The sequence below is a fragment of the Leucopleurus acutus genome, assembly GCF_964270905.1.
Source record: "Leucopleurus acutus genome assembly, chromosome: 4".
Taxonomy (NCBI): Eukaryota; Metazoa; Chordata; class Mammalia; order Artiodactyla; family Delphinidae; genus Leucopleurus; species Leucopleurus acutus.
This window is the reverse complement of record NC_139146.1, coordinates 52,773,229-52,790,783: the sequence shown is the minus strand read 5'-3', so window position 1 is coordinate 52,790,783 and position 17,555 is coordinate 52,773,229. Positions and strand designations below refer to the sequence as shown.

At 45.1% G+C, this 17,555-nt stretch overlaps 1 protein-coding gene across 1 annotated transcript; it reads left to right on the top strand.

The window, feature by feature from the left end:
- Nucleotides 1–1,601: 1,601 nt before the first annotated feature.
- CCKAR (cholecystokinin A receptor) lies at nucleotides 1,602–8,926 on the top strand (the record flags this gene model as incomplete). The annotated part of the gene is made up of 4 exons (XM_082838600.1): nucleotides 1,602–1,767; nucleotides 4,851–5,112; nucleotides 7,330–7,457; nucleotides 8,394–8,926. The coding sequence occupies exons 1-4, from the start codon at nucleotides 1,617–1,619 to the stop codon at nucleotides 8,924–8,926; spliced, it is 1,074 nt and encodes a 357-aa protein (XP_082694726.1). The 5' UTR covers nucleotides 1,602–1,616.
- Between the last annotated feature and the right edge of the window lie 8,629 nt (nucleotides 8,927–17,555).

Genomic DNA, 17,555 nt, shown 5'->3' with positions numbered 1-17,555 from the left:
CTGTAATAAGGATCCAGGCACCTATAGTCAAAGTACCCCCCTTCTTTCAGTTTCCAAGGGCAGAGAAATAACCCTGTGGTTGGTAAGAACTTAACAACCGGTAGTTATATCCACACACACTGCTGGGCATGAGTCCAAAGCTAAAAAGGCACTAACTGCTTTTATATAAGGAGGTAGAAACACAGTCCCTCCGTGTCCTTTAGTCCTGATGCTCTGCATTATGGTATCTGTTACTGTGTTAATTGTTTCTGTCTCACACGGCCAGTTTGGGCTTTATTCTCCTATGGCTGGGACGGTGACAGGTTCCTATACAGAGAAGAGAGGTAATGTGTCCATGTGTGTGTGTGTCCACACCTGTGGGCATGTGTGTGGAAAAGCAGCGACACTCCAGGAAGGGTTAAGTTACAATCAGGCTGTCTGTGCTCAGGGCCCCATGGCTGGCCCAGGAATGGGATGGGCCTGGAAGGTGGAGCAGGCTTGCCTTGCACCAGCTGCTCTTTCCAAGACAGGAGTGCACATGCTTGCCCAGCTGGCCTGAGTGTGTGGAACTCCAGTCGCCTTTAAGAATGGCTTCAGAAGCCCACACCTGGCAATCACTCCCCCAACCCCCTTGCCCCTCCACGGCAGGTTCCATTTGGGAAACTCTCCAGTCGGTCATTAGAGGAATGAGCCGAGAGTGAGCCGTTCATCAGCTCGCCAGCGCTTGGTGAAAAGCAGCAAAGCAAGGATGAATGTGGACAGCCTTCTCTTGAATGGAAGCAACACGACGCCTCCCTGCAAACTGGGGATCGAAAACGAGACGCTTTTCTGCTTGGATCAGCCCCATGCCTCCAAAGGTAGGTGTCAGAGGCTGATACTTTAATTCAGAAAACTATTAAGTTGGGGGAAGAAATCAGCAAAGGCAAGGCTGACTGCAAAAATATAACAAAGTCCTCGTGAGACAAGGCTGGGTAAAGTCATCTGTTCAGAAGTTTGGATAAGAGATCAAAGAGCAGAATTGAGTCCAATGTTCTTCTTGTTCCCCAGGGGAGAGTTGGGATTAATGTACAGGGCTCGGGGGCACAAAAGCAGTGGGAGGAGGACCTGAAGTGGAGCCAGAAGAGAGGACAAGTGTAAAAGCTTGAACTTACAAGCATCACAGAAAAGGTGCTGTCACAATCTAGCTGTCGCCTTTTCTTGGGGGAAATCAGTGTGAAGAAGTGATTATAGCGAAATAATGCTTAGCAGCTAGGAAAGAAAGCAATCACTATTCACTAGAGGGGCTTTGTTCTTAAGAAAAAGTGGTTCCCTGAGTGAGTGATCCTTTAACAGACCAACCTTTTAGAAGCAACTGAATCACTCTGTGCTCTCCTCACTTTGTTTCTGCAAAATATTGTTAAGTACAGGGAGAGCTGGGTTCAATGATGTCCGCCCCTGAAAACAAAAATCGGCAGGAAATAAGTGCTTGGTGCGCGTGCTAGGTTTTAACATTCTGCTCTCATAACCTCCATCCCTCGTCCGCATTCCTCCTCTCAGAGTGGCAGCCAGCCGTGCAGATTCTCTTGTACTCCTTGATATTCCTGCTCAGTGTGCTGGGAAACACGCTGGTCATTACGGTGCTGATTCGGAACAAGAGGATGAGAACGGTCACCAACATCTTCCTGCTCTCCCTGGCTGTCAGTGACCTCATGCTCTGCCTCTTCTGCATGCCGTTCAACCTCATCCCCAACCTGCTCAAGGATTTCATCTTTGGGAGCGCTGTCTGCAAGACCACCACCTACTTCATGGGTAAGTTGCTGCTGGTGCCTATTTCTGGAGTTCGCCCCAGACCCTGCTCAGCCCCAGACCTTCCCCAACCCTTAACAGCCAAAACAAAACATCTGTCTGTGTGGGGCTAGGTGTAAGGACAGAGGAGTTGGCTTTATGAGGGGTCAGTCCTCATAACTCCCCAGAAGTCAGTCCCCAGTTTTAAGGGTCAGTTTCTCAAAGTGGAATAAGTTGGTAAGAAGCCACAGAAGAGGTTGGTTTTGCTTGTTTCTGTTAGAAAGTAAGACAGATGCAAGCCGTTCTGTTCCTTCCTGGAGGTCGTTGATTGTATTCTGAGCTCTACCCAACCCAAGGCATGGCTTTTGGTGTGGCCAGGGTGCTGGAAGAGGGCTCTTTCTGCCGTTGCTCTGGCTTTCCTGGGGAACAGGGACTATTTGAAAATGAGTTTCATCAGAGGTCTAGATTCCTTTCTCAGGATTCACTTCCCAGACTGTTTTCCCAGGGCCTGGGACCATCTCAGGCGCGGAGAGAGAGAGAGAGACCTCTGCCACTAGACGAGGAATTGAATTTGCTCCTAGAGCCTGTGGGTCACTAAGCTGACACTGGTTGACTGAGATATGCAGCTCTCTGCCTTTGCCAAGCAAAATGATGGTGATGATAATAAAAGTCACAAGAGCTAATATTTTTGAATGCATTTTTTGAGCACCAGATATTCTCCTAATTGCTTTGAGTTTTTACTTCTATGATCATATTTTATCTCCCAACCACCCTATAAAGAATATACAGTTATCCTTCCCTGTTTCACGGAGGAGGGAACAGAGGCACAGAGAGGTTAATAATGTGCCCAAGGACACACAGGTGGTAAGCTACAGAGCTGACTTGAACCCAGATCGGTAGCCACAACCGTGGTGAGTACATGACCTCGCTTTGCCAACTGTTGTGGCTCTTCTAAGGCGAAAACAAAACATGTCTCTCTGTCCCCTCTGTCTGCCAAAATGCTTTGTCCCTTGCCCATTCTGAGAATTAGCTGGGAGAGGAGGAGGAGAGGCGGGGAATGAGGAAGGAGCTGTTGTTTGTTCTGACCTAAGCTGGGTCAAATACGCAGAGCTGAGTTGGGCTAGGGCAGCCTTCAATGACCGGAAAGCTTTAAAAGCCTTTATTTCTCCCAATTGAGGAAGCAGGATCCAGCAGTGACAAAATGATGATGAATAACTGATCTGCGTGACATGGACAAATAGCCAAGAAAGTGTCAATCTGGGTCCAGTCCTCGACTCACAAATGAAAAGGATCATTGTTAAACAATGACGCAATAATAATAACCAACATCTCGTAGTGCTTTAGGCTTTCGAGACCTGTCTGTATATATCTTATGATAATATTTGATCATCTTAACCAGGGTTTGTGGAAGGAGATTTAAAAAGAGTGCTCATGTAGCGGCACAACATTGTGAATGTGCTATAAATGCCACAGAACCGTTCACTTTAAAATGATTAAGTTTATGTGATGTAAGTTTCAGCTCAACCAAAACTGTTTTAAAATAGCTGGGGTCTGAGCTAGGAGCCTTAAAACTCCTCCTGAAAATTTCTAGGACAGACTGTTCTAGAAAATGAAAAGGAAGATAATTCTGAAAGTGTTTGCAATACCATAATGGTTTTGTTGGATTTCTGATTCCAGTGATTTCAATTCTTCCCTTAATTTTATGTTCTCCTCGATACTGTTTCTAATAGTTAACACTCATTAAGCTCCTAATACAGAGCCAAAAAAAAGAGTGCTTGCCTGCTGGTGGGTTTATAAGTACAGTGGACCCATTGTACAGACTTGACTCTGAGGACTTTGGGGCTGTACCCTCTAATTCAGATGTCATCAACTCCTTAGAGTAAAGTCCTATAAAACACAGCCAATCCTGTCTCAGACGTAAGTTCTTATAGAATGGTTTCAGGGTTGTAGATTCCTTCAAGTCTCTCAGGAATACTCTGGATATTCTCCCTAGAAAAAGAATAATTTTATACATAGTTTCACAAAAGGCCCCAGGCTAAGAACTCCTCCATCATGGTAAGAGATAAGAGAAGAATCAGTTGAATTTATGGATGAAGAATTAAAGGGAATTTTAAGGGGATATGAGATTATAATAAGTATGTACACACACAAAATACAAAAAATAAGGAAAATTAAGCTTTTTTGACTATACGTAAGTACATCCTTTTGAATGAGGTGTTTTGGCATCTTTCTCACTGATGATGCATGTTCCTTTTACAAAATACAGAAAGCAAAGAGAATGAGAAAAAAGGCCCTAGTCCTTCCACCCAGAGAAAAACGTTAGTTATAATATGGAGAGTTTCCCCTTCTTCCTTTTTCACTAGGTAATTTTTCAACACTCCATTTGGAAACTTAGAATGTTTCGCTCTTAAAAACAGTTTGGGGACTTCCCTGGTGGTCCAGTGGTTAAGACTTCCCCTTCCAATGCAGGGGGTGTGGGTTTGATCCCTGGTCAGGGAGCTAAGATCCCACATACCTTGTGGCCAAAAAACCAAAACATGAAACAGAAGCAATAGTGTAACAAATTCAATAAAGGCTTTAAAAATGATCCACATCAAAAAAATCTTTTAAAAAAAGTCTGTACTAGAAATTTTCAGGAAGAGTTTTAATGCTCCCAGCTCAGACCCCACTGAATTTTCAGGGTCACAGAATATTGGGTTAAAAGGTCAACTTAACTATGCAGATCACGCTCAAAACTAAAGCTATTCTACAGGTCACTCAGAACCTCTTCTGTGGGATAGGAACATATTTCATCCACTTGGTTATTAATTAATGAGCGCCTTCAGCCTAGGAAGGAGTTGGTTGTAATCAAAGTTCAATAAACTTATCTAAAAATTGGCAATAAGATGTATTTGCAAACATATTTCTTTACCTGCCTCAAATCATTTTGGGAACAAAGCTGGGAATAAGTCATTTTTTTTAGATATACATACATAATATTCTTACCCTCTGAGCGTTTTCCTCTGCTATCTATCAAACCTGCGCAGATCAGGTATGCTTAAGCTCATTGTGCAAATAAACTTTGGATTTCAGAGCCTGCGTAACCAGCTTCTTTGTTCCTTTTCCAGGCACCTCTGTGAGTGTCTCCACCTTTAATCTGGTAGCCATATCGCTGGAGAGATATGGTGCAATTTGCAAACCCTTACAGTCCCGCGTCTGGCAGACAAAATCCCACGCTTTGAAGGTGATTGCCGCTACCTGGTGCCTCTCATTTACCATCATGACTCCGTACCCGATTTATAGCAACTTGGTGCCTTTTACCAAAAATAACAATCAGACCGCGAACATGTGCCGCTTTCTACTGCCAAATGATGTCATGCAGCAGTCCTGGTAAGGCTGCATGGGTTTATTTGTTTAATACAACTCGATATAATTTTGCAGGTTTAATAAAAACTGGAATGTATTGTCCAGTGTCTGGGGGGAATCAGTCTCCTGGAGACTTATCGAGAAGTTTCACTCTAACCTCTTTCTAGAGTAACAGTGACAGCAAACACTTAGAGTGCTGTGTTTTAAATGCTATATATATAAATTCAACTAATCCTCTCAAAACCCTATAGGGTGGGTACTATTATTGTCCCCATTTTACAGAGGAAACTGAGACATGGAGAGGTTAAGCAAGTCACTCAATTTCCCAAACCTAGAAGAGATAAGAGAGCATCTGGTCTTAACCACTATGCAGTGTGCTTCTGGAAGAGCTCTGATTTTCCAAGAACTGGAGGTAGAGCCGAGGATGAGTTCCAAATCCCACGTGGTTTTTCTTAGAGCTGCAGCTGTGGTATTTGCACGGGACACTGTACTGGAAATAAAAAGGCAAGGTTCTAGTACCTGTTTCTTTGCTTACTAGTGGGTGATATTGGACAAGTTCATATAACCTCCCTGACATTCAAGTTCTTTATCTACACAAAGATTTAAGAATAAAGATTTTTTTATCTACCTCATTAGATGGATGTGAGATTCAAATGAGAGCATGTTTATGAAAATGTCACTAAGTATCTTTAAAAAGGCTACACAAATGCAGGACATTATGTTTACCAGTTCCCAGCATGTTTTAGAAGCAGGGAGCTAGACATTTAAAAATGGCTCAAGGGCTTCCCTGGTGGTGCAGTGGTTGAGAGTCTGCCTGCCAATGCAGGGGACACGGGTTCGAGCCCTGGTCTGGGAAGATCCCACATGCTGCGGAGCAACTGGGCCCGTGAGCCATGACTACTGAGCCTGCGCGTCTGGAGCCTGTGCTCCGCAACAAGAGAGGCCCCCGTAGTGAGAGGCCCACGCGCCGCGATGAAGAGTGGCCCCCTCTTGCCGCAACTAGAGAAAGCCCTCGCACAGAAAAGAATACCCAACACAGCCAAAAATAAATTAATTAATTTTTAAAAAAAAGTATTAGACATGGGAATAAATGGGAAAATATGAGCTGTACAAAGAAAAAAACTGGCAATAGAAACCAACCCTAAATAACACAGATGTTGGAAACTTCAGACAAGGATTTAAAAAAAACATAGCTCAAAACTGAGATAATTTCTGCTTTCTTTGCCTTCCTTTTTTTCATTTCAACCAAGTAACGCGTACACACAAGAAGAGTTATGTTGCAAATGAGGGACTTTTCCAAGATTCGAAAAGAACTCTTATCAAAACATGTCCAATTGAAATGAGAAATGGCTCAGCCACCGTGAGCCTCTGACAATTTTATGGCCTAATCGCGTAATCTTACACATGCCAGGCTGCAAAAGTGATTTAGGGGCCAGACTCATAAAGAAGGAGGCTGCAGTTCTTCAGGAATCAAACATATTTAGAGAAAGCATAGCTCTGGCCCACCAGGCACTAGAACGAGCTTGCCACTGTGCCAGCGGGTCAGAACAGCCAGAATGCTTATTTTGCAAAACCAAGGAGGTTTTCCATCATTGCTACCTATGCATTAGACGATTCTGTTGCTATAAAGTCAACAAATGGTATATTGTGATGTTTAAGAGCATGAGTTCTAGAATTGTATTGCTCGGCTTCAGATCTCACCTTTGCCACGAGCTGTGTAATTTTGGACAAATTGTTTATTGTCTCTAAGTCTGTTTCCTCATTTGTAAAATGGGTATTATGTTAATAGTACCTACCTCAAAAGTTATGATGGGAATTAGATATAGTAATATATATATATACTATATTGAAATTGAATAAGTCATCAATGAATGTAAACTCTTATTATTATTATTTCAGAAACCGTTTTATTGAGGTTTATTGAGCCTACTCTCATCGGCTTGTTTGTTTTTTCTTTTTTAAGCTCTCATTTGTTTTAAATGGAGACTTGTTTTAGGCACAGATTTACACCAAACTTTTCCATTTAACTAGTCCTTCATAAGAGACTTTATCTGAAAGAAAAGAAGTAAACAACTTCTAATGACTGACTCTCCAGATGGGGAATTTCCAAAGATATTAAATACTAGTAATTAATGTGTTTCCTCAGACTCATTAAAATGGAGATGAACCCTGCTTATTCCATCCCATCTGAGTTTGAAATGCTAGAGATGCTGGTTATTGGATTGCTTTTTATTTTATTAGGCACACCTTCCTGTTACTCATCCTCTTTCTTATTCCTGGAATTGTGATGATGGTGGCATATGGATTAATCTCTCTGGAACTTTACCAGGGTATAAAATTTGATGCTAGCCAGAAGAAGTCTGCTCGAGGTAACTATCTCTTAGCTGTATGTTGATGCCAAAAGATTACAAACGCTTATTTTCTGTAACTTAAATGGATATACCCAGAGTGTGTATAGGGTATATTAGAGGTTTTCAAAAGTCTTCTTAGGAGACTCTGTGTCCTAAGGCACAGTCGTGAGACCCAGCGTCTCTATTCCTCATCTGTAAAATGAAGAAATTATTCCTCTCAAAAGGGTGCTGAGTGGAATAAGGTGACATAATACACACATCGCCCAATTACAAGCCGAGGGCCCATGGGTACCAGGCTCTCTGTGCTGTTGCGTACAAATGGACCGCCTTCCACAACCAAAGCAAATTGTAATTCCAGGCGCCATCCTCTCTCCTCCCCTTCACTCCTGTTGCAGCTGCCACAGAGCCTCCCATCCCCCCTTTCATTAAGTCCACTCGCCAGAGAAACTTACCCGACACCTTTGTTGGTATCACTCGCCGCCCCCCCCCCACACCGTTCTCACTCCACCCCTTTACTCAGCTCTTTACCACTTACACAACTTCAAGGTCTTCTTTGGTTTTTGGTCATTATGCAGAGCCCTCACAGTAAAAGCAGTCTGGAGCTTTCCCAAGCAAGCAGGAAACTTCCCCCTGAGGAGCTGGAAGAAGACTGTGCCTATTCCTTCTTGAACAGTTCTTTAGCCCTATAATCTACATATGTAAAATATTATTTTACTATTATAAATTATGTACATCAGATACTATACATTATTTTAGTAGTTTTAAGTAGCTTTTCATCTGAAGGAAAGGACTAGTGTAAACAATACCTACCCATGTCAAGGCAGGCCCGAGGTCGCCTGCCCAATAGTACAGTTCAAGTGTGGTTTAGCCCCTTGATGCAGGGGGCAGGGGTTCCACGCCTTCCGTCTGGCATGACCCATCCTGAAAAATAAGTGTTGTCCCTTGCCCATCCAGAAAGGAAGCCGAGCCCCGGCAGCAGCGGCAGATACGAGGCCAGCGATGGGTGTTACCTGCAGAGGTCCAAGCACCCAGGGAAGCTGGAGCTGCAGCAGCTGTCCAGCAGCGGCGGCGGCAGGCCCAGCCGCATCAGGAGCAGCAGCCCCGCGGCCAACCTGATGGCCAAGAAGCGGGTGATCCGCATGCTCATGGTCATCGTGGTTCTCTTCTTCCTCTGCTGGATGCCCATCTTCAGCGCCAACGCCTGGCGGGCCTTTGACACCGCCTCTGCAGAGCGCCGCCTCTCCGGGACCCCCATCTCCTTCATCCTCTTGCTCTCCTACACCTCCTCCTGCGTCAACCCCATCATCTACTGCTTCATGAACCAGCGGTTCCGCCTCGGCTTCATGGCCACGTTCCCCTGCTGCCCCAACCCTGGTCTCCCAGGAGCGAGAGGGGAGGCGGGGGAGGAGGTGGAGAGCAGGACCACCCGGGCCTCTCTGTCCAGGCGCTCGTACAGCCACGCCAGCGCCTCTGCCCCGCCCCCGTGAGCTGTGCCCTGGCCGCCAGCACCAAAGGATGGAGCGGGGACCGAGGGAGGCAGCAGAGAAGGAGAAAAAGAAGAAAGCAGGAGGAGGAGGAAGCGGGAAGTGAAGGAGCAGGAAGGCGCCATCCCCAGTGCGAACTATTCCTTGTCTGCTTGGCATCCTTCGTCTGGGTGCCAGGGGAACACTACTAGGGCGGGGCCGGGACTGGGTTTCCAGGCAGCTCCAGGCAGGCAGTTTCCATACCAGTCACCATTAGAAAAACCTCAGCAGGCCGGTAACAGGAGTCCAACAGGACTCCTCCTGCACATGTAATTGCCAAGCACGTGTTCAAACTGGGACGCGGACCCTACTGAGCTTTAGAAGTGGGGCTTTGGAGTGGGCTCTCACTCCCCATAGGGACACCCTCCTGTGCACTACTGCTTCTGCTGATGCAAAATGTGGGGGGCCACTTTGCCCCTGGGGAGTCCATCACTCTTTCATGTACATTCTGTAGCCACCCACCTCATCATGACCACGAATGGGAACCCAAAGCAAACCCTCTTCCGGCCGTTTTCTGTAGTAAAAGAACAGCCTGACTTGTGCTCCTTGAGGTCGGTCAGGGGCATTCAGAGACATAAGTTTATGTCGTCATCAGAACAGCATCTGGAAAGTTGTCTAAACGATGGAATTTGGAACTTATATTTCTGAAAAGAAAAGAGTATGTGGCAAGTAGCTGGATGGAATGCCGTCTTAGCATAAGGAATGTTAAACGCCAGAGGGGGCATAGAAATATTTTTCTACTTTAATGATATATATAGCTTAACTCCACCTTTATATGGTGATATGAAACCCCATGGCTTCTTTGCCTCAACTTAATTTCTCATACTCGTCCTCTTTTCTGGAAAGACCTCAAGGTACAAAGGAAAGCTGTAACCTATGTGCACCTGGCCAAGCTGGAAACAGGTGGAGTCAGGCCCAGAATAAAAACTGGCATACTTGGACTCAATTAACAAGTAGCTTTTGAAAGTCAAAGGCTGTATATGCCTTTAAGTACAATCTATGTGTTTGTTAATGTTCATAGTAATTTTATGTGTATGTGGAATATGAACAGAGAAGTACATTCTTTACATATATATATACGCTTCAGGGTGTTTAAAAAAAGAATAGTGGATAGAGGTTGGAATTCAGAAAGTGTTATCATTCTACATTCCTCTACAACGGTTGGAGTTTCATGAACTTCTTTTCTTTGCAAAATTGGTGTTGAAATCTCTCTCCTCCAATGTAGAATCTCAGCTTAAAATAAGACATGAACTGTACATTTAGATACAAGGAAGTGCATTTCTAGAACAGAATGTGTCAATCCAGTCTACCAGCCCTCCTCCCTCCCTCCCCACCACTTTCTTTCATAGTTTTCATGCCTCCAAGCATCTGAGAGGTGAGCTTTTCTTTTTCCTGTTTTCTTGGGTCCATGACCACCCATTGATCCATGCCTGACAGACACTCTTTGTGGTGCACAAGGGCTAGTGTTTTCAATTATAAAAAAAAAAAAAAATCAGTATGGAAAGGGGAGGGGCAGAGAGTGGCAGGAAGTGATCATGAACAGGGGAAGGGACGTTGTATAATTTAACAAGATGTGAGTGTTGACATTTGTTGTTTTTTTGCAGATTGGGGGTATAAAGTGTTAACAGAGAAGAAATTATTGAGGATGTGAACATATGTTATAGGGGACTTTTCAAGCCAGATGTTAGTTTTTCTATTCCTCAGACTCCAATCTTATTTTAATAATTCTAACCAGTCATCTCTGTCAAAAATTTCAAGGTAAAAATTCAACTGACTAAAACGTGCGCTGCTAAAATAGTAATGATAAAATGTGTAAGAAATGAAGATGTCTCCAATATTTGAGTAAATCCTACAAAACCTACCATTTTCCTGCCAGAAGAATAAACCTTCCTCTCTGACAGTGTTAGCATATAACTGAAGCTAAATTAGCCTCTTTGCTCCCCACACCTTATTGGAAACCTTTGGAAATTCCAAAGGTATGTTAACCTAAAAATAGGGTTGCCAGATTTAGCAAATAAAATACAGGATGTCCGGTTAAATTTTAATTTCAAATAAACAATTAATAATTTTTTTTAGTATGAGTATGTCCCATGCACTAAAATACATCTTATATTTTATCTGGCAACCCTACTTTAAAAGCATGTAAGAATATAAACAAGTTATCCCAAATATAATATAGAGCAATGAAATGCATCTGTTCACTAAATTTATTGGAAAGTCTTTCACATAATGGAAGCTTTTTTTAAAAAGAAGAAAAATGCTATTAACCTTCAGAATCGGTGCCTGACCTTTGGAAATGGTACTATCAATAGGCTGATTTTACTTTAAGAAAAAAAATGTTTTTAACATAAAGCTATTCTAGTACTTTGTTGAGTCAATTGCCTTTATTTCATGGTAAACTGAATTCTTAAATTTGAAATAAAATGACCAATAGAGTTAAGAAAATAGATTCACCAAGTTTCTGGTATTTTCTAGTGTCTTCTGGTAGCTTCCGCTCATCACCAGAGTGGTAAGTTTGAACCTGAGCACTGAAATGTATCTTTGATTTTTACTTAGCCCATGTGTCCCAATGGCTTCTCATGCCTTAGTTACTTCGGTAAACTCTCAAGATAGCTTGCAGTGGTGAATAAGAAATGCATGTGTCTAGATATTAGTTTATACGTGTTCGTGTGTGTATCTTCTCCATTCACTTAAAATGTAATCATGAGGCGAGCGTCAGCAGCTGTTGATCTCCACTGTATTTCCTTCCAGTGCTTTGCCCAGTACTCTGTACACCATGAGTGCTCAATAAATGTTGCGACTGACTCCTGCTCTGCCTCCGATGCTTTGGAGAACTCTTTTCCTGTCCACAACAGTGAGTTTCAACAAGGGGGCGTACTCTTGGGGAGTATCAGAATTTCTAGAGGGCTTTTTCCAACTCTGTGCGTATCCCTACCCAAGACTTGGCTGTGTGAGCATTTGCTGCCACCTCTCCCTCCCTTTTGCTCTCCCCCGTGTGTGTGATCGTGTGTGTGTGTGTGTGTGTGTGTGTGTGTGTGTGTGTGTGTGTGTGTGTGTATAATTGGAGATGTTACCAATGGGATGCTGTCACGCCTGTGAACAGTGCCAGGACACAGATTTTTTTAAAGGGCTGGGAAAAAGGACAAATACTGTAAGATTCTATTCACACGAGGTATCTAAAGTAGTCAAAAATCATAGAAACAGAACATAGAAAAGTGATTACCAAGGGCTGGGGCTTTAGTGTTTAGCCAGTGTAGAGTTTCAGTGTTGCAAAATGAAAGAGTTCTAGGGTCTCTTGCCCAGCTATGTAAATGTACTTAAAGCTACTGAACTGTGTGCTTAAAAATGGTTAAGATGGTAAATTTAAAGTTAATGTGTTTTTAGCAAAATAAAAAAGGGGGAAGGGGGTTGGGAAGCACTGGTCTATAGTATCCCTTGGTTTTGCTCCTTTCCACCCTCATTCTCTTTAAGGAGAACAGTAAAAATAACCATCACTGTGTTCCTAATCCATGTTTAAGTACTCTACTCACTTGTTAGGGCTGATAAGTATTATCAAAGCCCACTTGGCGCCCTTAGCTGTTACCTCCCATCTATTTGCTCTCCTGCAGGCATCTTCCTGTGCCATCCCCACCCACCCAAACCTACTCTGAGCCCTGTGGCCGTCTCTCAGCTCCAGCCAAGGTGCTTCCTTGATTCGGATCTCTATGGCCCCTCCGGCTTTCTGGTCACCCTCAAGTGGACCATAGATTCCACATTTCCTAAACCTGTTGCCACAACTGAGGACCAGCCCCACAATTCCACACTACACCCTGGCTCTGAGCAGCCCCGCCTGGGAAGAATTTCAGGTCCTCCTTCTTGCTCAAGAAGAGAGATCAGACAAGTATGAATTGTCCAGCAGCCACCCTTGTACATAACACATTACAGGTGCTCAGTAAGTGTCTGGGGGTGAATGAATAAGCGAATGGATGAACACAGTTGAATGGAGTCCATCCTCAATGCCGGGCCTTTCCGGGCTGCTTTGGGGACAGCACCTTCCTAACCAGAGGCATCTTGCCCAGAGTGTGCAGTAGGTAGGGCTTGACAAGAGGTAAAGCTGACTGGGCAGCCTCATTCTGTTTCCAATCCTCCACGCTGAACATGAAGTACAGCAAAAACTGCTTTCCAGTTCGCTGACCATAAACACGTCCTCTGACGGTAAAGAGGATATACATTGGACCCCAAGTCCGGAAGTCTGTGTCCCAAACTTAGCCCTGTCCCTAACTTGCTGTGTGGCTCCAGGCAGGTCACACACTCTCTCTGGGTATCAATTCCTTCCTGCAAAATGACGGGTTGTTGCTCCATTTTTGGTACTGTGGGATTCAGTGGGTCGGAATGTGCTATGTGCTTTTATTATTCCATACCCTCCCTTAGTTTCGTTGGCTTCCCGTTGTCTTCGCAATCAGAAAAGCTCCCTGACACTAAGCACATAACCACCTCTGAGGAAGGCTTGATCTCGAGGGCACCTCTGAGAGAAGGCGGCCAGGGTGAGAAAGAAAGGGTCTCAAAGAGGAATGTGCAAGCTCTCAGCCCCTTCTGGGTCACAGCTGCCCAGAGCAACTTGTGTGAGGCTGGTCCCTGGAACACGAGCCACATTCCCACTGAAACGTAGGCAGAAAAATCCACTCCCAAACCAAGTTTTTCCTAGATGAAAGAAGTACCAACATTCGTTAAAGCCTGCTTTATGCATTGTGAAGTCACTGGTGACAGCGGGTAACAATACACACTCATGGAAGGATGAATGAATGTCTGGTACATATGGGGTTAAAGGAGGCCGTCAAAAAGATGCTACCGCCAGTTGACCCTTGAGCTGGAGGCTCCCCTTCCCCTCCCCTGTCCCTGGAATATGCTTTCCACTTGCCTTCCCTGTTCCCAGAAGCTGCCCCAAGGATACAGCCTTGAGATAGAAATGTGGTGCTGAGGCTCCTGGACAGTGCAGAGAAGGCCTCTGAGTAAACTTCTAAGAGTCTGGTGGGCATGCGTGGAGATCTACTCATCTTGCTGCCACCCAAGAAAGTCCCCTTGCTTCTTATACCTGCCACGACCAATCTGGAGGGCTGCCTCTGTCTTCAGTCTCTCCCTGCCCTCTACCAAGGAGGCCGGTTTCAGATTTTACCCTGGAAGGTTCCGAGAAGGTTGCATGCAAAGCAGCATCTGGTTTCTTATTTAAATCTCCAAACAACGTGCGAGGCATCATTTTCCACAATTCACAGGTGAATAAGTTGAGCCTCAGGGGAGTGACCATGTGTACGAGGTCCGACAGCTAGTAAACAGCAGAGACAGATCGGGCCCATTCTAATGCCACCAAGCTGCTGTCGGGATTAGGTGACATTCAGTAACCTAAGTGATCAACAGCTGGTGATTTCATTTCCTATAATGCTTCACAGTTCCTCGTCCTGGTGCTACACAAGCTTAAGGATGAGAAATCCCGTCTCTGTCCCCCGCCCCCCCCAAACTCACTCACCAATGGCCTTGCTCTGAGCTCCCTGAATGTGGAGGATTTGAAAGCTGGCATTTTGCACATGTGTCTTGGATGCTTCTATCTCTATGTTAATTTTTAGAGGGAAGATAATACACTTTGCCATATCACGGGGAAGCCGAGAGATGCTATCAGTCAATGAGCTTTCACCTCTTGGGCGAATTATCAACATTATTAAAGTAGGTCTATTTTCTCAGAAGAATCAGAGAGGAGACAAATATAGGCCAATTTATCTGTCAGCCTGCCATGTGAAGCTTCCTGGTCTGTCCCTTCACCTGCTATCTATCTATCAAATCCCCCTTCCCCAGTTAAATCTACAGATTATTATTATCTGCAGACCGTCACTAAGATGTCCCCACCCCAAATTCATCATCTAAAATGGAATGATCTGTCATATCTCAAACCACCTCTCCTGATTCTGGCTGCTTGCTAATGGTACCTCCACTTGCTCAGATTCTCAGGCTCAAAATCTGGCTCATCTTTTTTTTTTTTTTTTTTTTTTTTTTTTTTTTTTTGCCGTACGCGGGCCTCTCACTGTTATGGCCTCTCCCGTGGCGGAGCACAGGCTCCGGACGCGCAGGCTCAGCGGCCATGGCTCACGGGCCCAGCCGCTCCAAGGCATGTGGGATCTTCCCGGACCAGGGCACGAGCCCGTGTCCCCTGCGTCGGCAGGCGGACTCTCAACCACTGCGCCACCAGGGAAGCCCTATTGGTCAATTTTTGTTGCCTTGTGCTTCACTAACAAACAACCCCAAATCTAGCACAGAGGATCATACATGAAGGTTTTCAAAACATGTTTGATGAATGAATCCCTCACCTATAAAATAAAGTATTGGGTCTAGATTAGTGGATTTAAAATTTTAACACAGAGGAAACTCTTTCCTCCCTACCTCCCCAAGCAATTCTGTATGGAAGCCCAAATGGGAAAGAGATGAAAGATTGAGGGCTTTGAGACACTTCCTTGAAATCTTAGTGGAACCCCTTGGGGTTTGAAAACCACTAATTTGACTCGATTTCAAGACTAAGAATCTGTGATCCTTGGACCTGCAGTATCAGCCTGTCTTCCATCAGGACTAGCGAGTGACTACAGTTAAGCTTGACCTCCCAAGTTTAGGGTCTTGATTTGCAGACTTGCTGTGCCCTTGGCTTTGTTGAGTGAGCAGACCACTCAACACACCACAACATTTAGCTGAGAGGAGATCCTGGTCCAACATGCCTCCTGTGGTGAGCTAAACTGTGTCCCCCTAAAATTCATATGTTGAGGTCCTAACCCCCAGTACCACAGAATGTGACTGTATTTGGAGACAGGACCTTTAAGAGGTAATTAAAATGAGGCTGTGAGGGTGGGCCATAATCCAATCTGACTGGTGTCCTTATAAGAAGAAATTGGACACACAGAGAGACACCTGGGCTGCACGTGGACAGAGAGACAACCATGTGAAGAGGCAGCAAGAGCCCATCTGCCAGCCAAGGAGGGGCCTCAGAGGAAACCAACTCTGCTCATCTTGGACTTCCAGCCTCCAGAACTGTGAGAAAATAAATGTCTGTTGTTTAAGCCTCCCAGTCTGTAGTATTTTGTTATGCAGCCCTAGCTGACTAATACACCTCCCCCTACCAAAGGTGCAGGGCTCAGAAGGCCACTCTCATTCCTGAGGCCCAAAACCAGTCCAAACTGGTCAGAGAAGACAGAGCCTCAGAAATGCCCCTTGTGTGGTACCACCAGAACCTCTGAGAGTTTGAGCTAAGTCCTCACACTTGCCCCTAGGTCTCTTCTCCATCAACTGCTCTGTCTTTCCCTCTTGGGCCCCAATTTCAGTTACATCCCTCAAGCACAGAAGCAGCAGCTGCTATAAGGAAACAGCTGGCTGGGGGCTGGGGTGCGGGGCAAATAAATGAGCTGGGCAAGTGAGAACAGGAGTAGTGGCTGAGCGGGTTCAACCCAGCTGAAAAACTCCCCAGGTGGAGCCAATGGATCCCAGGGCCTAACTCAGCAGGTGTTTCCCTGGGCGCCTTCCAGGTGGAGGGTTGCCAGATAAAATACAAGACACCATTTAATTTTGATTTCAGATAAGCAATGAATAATGTTTTAGTATAAGCATGTCCTGGGCAATGTTGTATTTATCAGCTATATCTGGCAACTGCATCCAGGAGCTCTCACGTGCTGGGGCAGAGAAAGAATGTCAGGAAACCGAGAGGGAAGAAATTAAATATGATCACGTGCAGCACAGACGGAGGACACGGCAGAGACTGGCACATCATAGGTTCTGAACCAATTTGGGAAGAAGGAAAGGAGTGCTTCTGGGTGATGTGTCTCTGGCCAGGGCAGGTGGGGCTGGAGACTGTCACCATCCCAGCCTGCAGCCCCTTATTTGGAGTCAAGTCAAAGCATCCCAGTTGTATTCATTTTCTGTTGCTGCTGTAACAATCTATCACAAACCTCGTGGCTTAAAATAACACAACCTTATTATCTTATAGCCCTGGAGGTCAGAAATCTGAAACGGGTCTCACTGGGCTAAAACCAAGGTGTCAGGAGGACAACATTTCTTCTGGAAATTTTAGGGGAGAACCCATTTCTTACCTTTTCCAGCTTCTGGAGGCCACATGGCCTTCTCATCTTGAAGGCAGCAGCATAGCACCTTCAATTCTCTCTCTCTCTCTCTCTCTCTCTCCCTCTGTCCTCCCCATCCCCCTCTCCCTTTCCTTTCTCTCCTTGCCCCCTCTATGCTTCCATCATCCCTTCTCCTTCTTTGACTTTGATCTGTCTGTCTTCAACATATAAGGACCCTTGTGATTACGTTGGTCCACCTGGATCATGGTAACATACATACCCACAGGCTCTGGAGATTAAGACATGGATATCTTTGCAGGGCCATTATTCTATCTGCCAGTGTTTCTCCCCTGTGGCTTCTGCCACCTTGTCAAGGCTGCTATTAGGAAAAAACAGAGTTTGGCCAGGATCCATGGCTGCTAGATATATACAAGGATGGTGCTCAAAAATCAAGGTGTTGGGCTTCCCTGGTGGCGCAGTGGTTGAGAGCCCACCTGCTGATGCAGAGGACACGGGTTCGTGCCCCGGTC